General features: G+C 31.5%; 1 protein-coding gene across 1 annotated transcript; it reads right to left on the bottom strand.

The window, feature by feature from the left end:
- Positions 1–1,020: 1,020 nt before the first annotated feature.
- On the bottom strand, positions 1,021–2,591 carry LOC112039546 (amino acid permease 6). The gene is made up of 3 exons (XM_065776788.1): positions 2,501–2,591; positions 2,105–2,338; positions 1,021–1,067 (listed from the first exon to the last, which is right to left on the bottom strand). Exons 1-3 carry the CDS (start codon positions 2,589–2,591, stop codon positions 1,021–1,023), a joined length of 372 nt encoding a protein of 123 aa, XP_065632860.1.
- Positions 2,592–3,587: the final 996 nt, after the last annotated feature.

Genomic DNA, 3,587 nt, shown 5'->3' with positions numbered 1-3,587 from the left:
ATGCTATGTATGACATTATGTATGACTTAATGTTGTGATTAATAAAGTTGTTTTATTATTATCTGAAATAATGGTAACAAGAATATTTGGACATTATCATATAGTCCATGAGATGCATAGTATGTGATTTATGTGATTTAGTCACAGAAGATATAAGTCACAAGTTCTTTGTAAACTCAGAATTTTAGTTCGTAGTCGGTGATTAGTGCCCTTTTTGTAAGAAATTTTGCTGCAATGGTATACTCCATTACACTTTTGTCTTCACTTAGTTGAAAGTCTCCACCTTCCCTTCATTCAGTGATAATTCGCCCCAATGTTTCATTAGGTTCTCCATGGCGAAGGATTGATAATCTAAAATGATCTATAGTGTTTCCCAAATCCCACGAAATAATCCCCACTAGCCTCCAAGTAACACTGTTACTTGAGGAACGACAACGCCTTACTGGAAGGAACAACAATTCTACTGCCTAAGGGAAGGAGGAGCACCACCTTTTCTTAGCTGCAGAGAAACTTTTTTTTTTTTGGTTATTTGTGGGTCACCCAAATGTTATATATGCTAGGTATTTACTATATTCTACAAGTTTATTAGCATTAATTGTGAGTAGTAATTGAAGTTTTCAAATGTTCAAGAGGTTAGAAATTTCAATAAAGTAAAAAACATCTCATAACACATGAAAATAAACTAAAAATATATTATAGCTATCATATAAATATTAAATTAAAATTCATTTTTTATCATAAAACTAATAGAAATATAGCAATATATCTCCTTTTGGAGAAATATAGCATAAGTTTACATAACTATATATGTAGGAGCATGTATGTGTTTTGTGATTTGAATTTCATTCAACTTCATTTTGGTCGTACAAGTTACCCCGAAAGGAAAGATGGAGGTCATTTATCTTTAAAAAAATAAATAAATAAAAGAAGGAAAGAAAAAGAAAAGAAAATTTCAATGGCCTAAATGCGAAAAGTAAATCGCTAAGGAAATAAGCATGTGCTTGTAAGATTTTAGGTAGCTTACACCATGCTAATAGCAGCAGTGATTGTGTATCCAATAGATATTCCTACAAGATTTGAATATTGAGATACTGCACAAAGCTTGTACTTGATTCCTCCTGGAGAGAGAGAGAGAGAGAGAGAGAGAGAGAGAGAGAGAGAGAGAGAGAGAGAGAGAGAGAGAGAGAGAGAGAGAGAGAGAGAGAGAGAGAGAGAGAGAGAGAGTTAGTCTTGAAGATATATATGACAGAAAATTCTTAAGTACTCCTCGAGTATGGAGAAATTGTGCTCTCTCCTCTCATATTCATGGTAGATCTTATTATGAATTTAATGAGCAGATCCCACTATAAATATGAGAGGAGGAAGTACAATTCTTCATACTTCAAGAGTATCTAAGAATTACTCATATATGACCTGCTTTAGTAAGTCATTTTGAACAAAAAAGTATCTGTATCATATCAAGATCATTGGGAAAATGAGTCACTTTCAACTATATCTTAATCTTCCGGTGATCAAAAGATGTGTTTGCAACAACACCAACATTGATAAAGCAAACATCGGATAAATGTATTCTTCTTATCACATCACACGATTTGTATATGGAATAGGTTCATGAGACCTAAAATTGTCAGTAAGTATACATATCATTTGATAAGTATCTCATAACATCGAGAAATCATACATCTTTCCTCTCACATTACATGAGGTCCCTGTAATATATACATTTAATAAGTATCTCATACATCTAATATATATTTAAAAATGTTAACGAATATCCTAAGAGTATTAGTTTGTGTACTGTTTTTAGAAATATTTTTATGAGAAAATGATAAAGCAATTAATTATGTTGACAACTTTTTATATATATTTTTTTATAAAAGCTGTGTCAAAATTTTCCTAATATAATTTATTAACAATTGCTTCAAGAGCACCCGTTAACATGACTCATATTTAATATACGTATTCTCTCTCATGCAACCCGATTGTTATTTGTTTTCTCATATTACGTAGTTGTGAGATTCACGTGATGTGAGAAAAAAGAATACATATATTAAATGCATAAAATAATTATTAACAACTGACAGAAAGTCAGCAATCGTCTTACCTAAGTTGTTCTTTACAGCCTCCATGTAATTGTAATTTCTTCTCCCAGTAATTGGGTCAGGGGACCTATAACAGTCAGTAAGTAGAATACAAGTAAGCAATGTGATGAGTGAGAAAATCAAGAGAACAATAATCCCAGCAATCCATCCCAATTGAGCAAGGGCCCATGACAGAGACAATACTCCAGACCCAATAACGGCTGTTATGATATGTGCACTTGCAGTCATCAAAGTTCCTTCAACAAAATCAAAACCATGCCAGAAAGAAATTAATGAAGTGAAACCCAATAAAAAATCAGGGAATTTCTTTACTGATTTTTTGAGAGGGGGTGTGGAAGAAAGAAATTTAAAGAGTTGTATGTGTAGAAAGAGTAAAAGAGATACATATATATATATACCAGTTCGGTTTTTGCGTCCATCATCATCAAACTTAGAACTTATGTCCCCAGGTTCTACGGCAAAGCTTGAAACTGCAGTCTGCGTCTCCATAGCTCTCTTTCTCTCACTCTGTCAAAGATGTTTTGGAGATATGTTTCTCTCTAGCAAGAAATGATTAGAGAAAAATGGTAAAAGAAAACAAATTATGTATAAGGTATTACTCCTAAGTTTTAGACAGCTTTGGTTCTGAAAAAAAAAAAAAAGGTTTTAGAGAGCTTTATTTAGATAACTGCTAATGACTTAAAAATGTACTACTTTAACGTATGCATTAATTGATAGCCGTTGGGTGCAAGTGTGAGTGTGATAGGGTGAATAAAATCTGAGTCCAAATCTTCTGTTTCACTTTTTCTGCTCTACTCTATACTCTATTAATAAATATTTGCCACGTGTTCACCTAATTAATTAAATACTACTATTAATTAATAACTGTAGTATTAATAAGTCAATAATGATAGTATTTAATTAATTAGGTGAATACATGATAAGTATTTATTGGTAGAGTATAGAGTGGAGCAGAAAAAGTGGGACATAACTCATGAAATCTACCCCACTATTATATGTCAAAACGTAAAAACAAATTGTAATTATCAAGTTAAACATTAAAATAATTTAGAATAAGAGAGTAATTAAGGTAAGGTAATTATTATTAGAATTTCCTTGGGCACGTGTAGTTGTTGATGATGCAAAAATTTAATATTTGAAGTCCATAATAAATGCCTAGGTTATGTTCAAACTTAAAAAGAGAAAAATGTCCAAATTCAATGTTCTCAAAATTGATAGATAAGTAAGACCGTCGACTGTTCACATTTTTCAAACTTGGTAAAAGTGGAAGTTTTAAACATTATGAATGACCTATATTCCATTGTTCAAGTTAATTTAAAAATATAAATTCAAATGATTAAACCTTTTTATTCTCAACTCACCCTCATTGCTCATCCTCTTAATTAACCCTACTTGAGAGATTCCTTTCCCCAAAAATTCACTCACCCTAGATTAGGGTTTGTAATTTCTTGTCCTCTACATAGTATATATATATATATATATATA

This window comes from Quercus suber, unplaced genomic scaffold (assembly GCF_002906115.3).
Source record: "Quercus suber isolate HL8 unplaced genomic scaffold, Cork oak 2.0 scaffold_142, whole genome shotgun sequence".
NCBI lineage: Eukaryota > Viridiplantae > Streptophyta > Magnoliopsida > Fagales > Fagaceae > Quercus > Quercus suber.
Note: the sequence above shows the minus strand (reverse complement) of the source record. Positions and strands in the feature narration are given on the sequence as shown.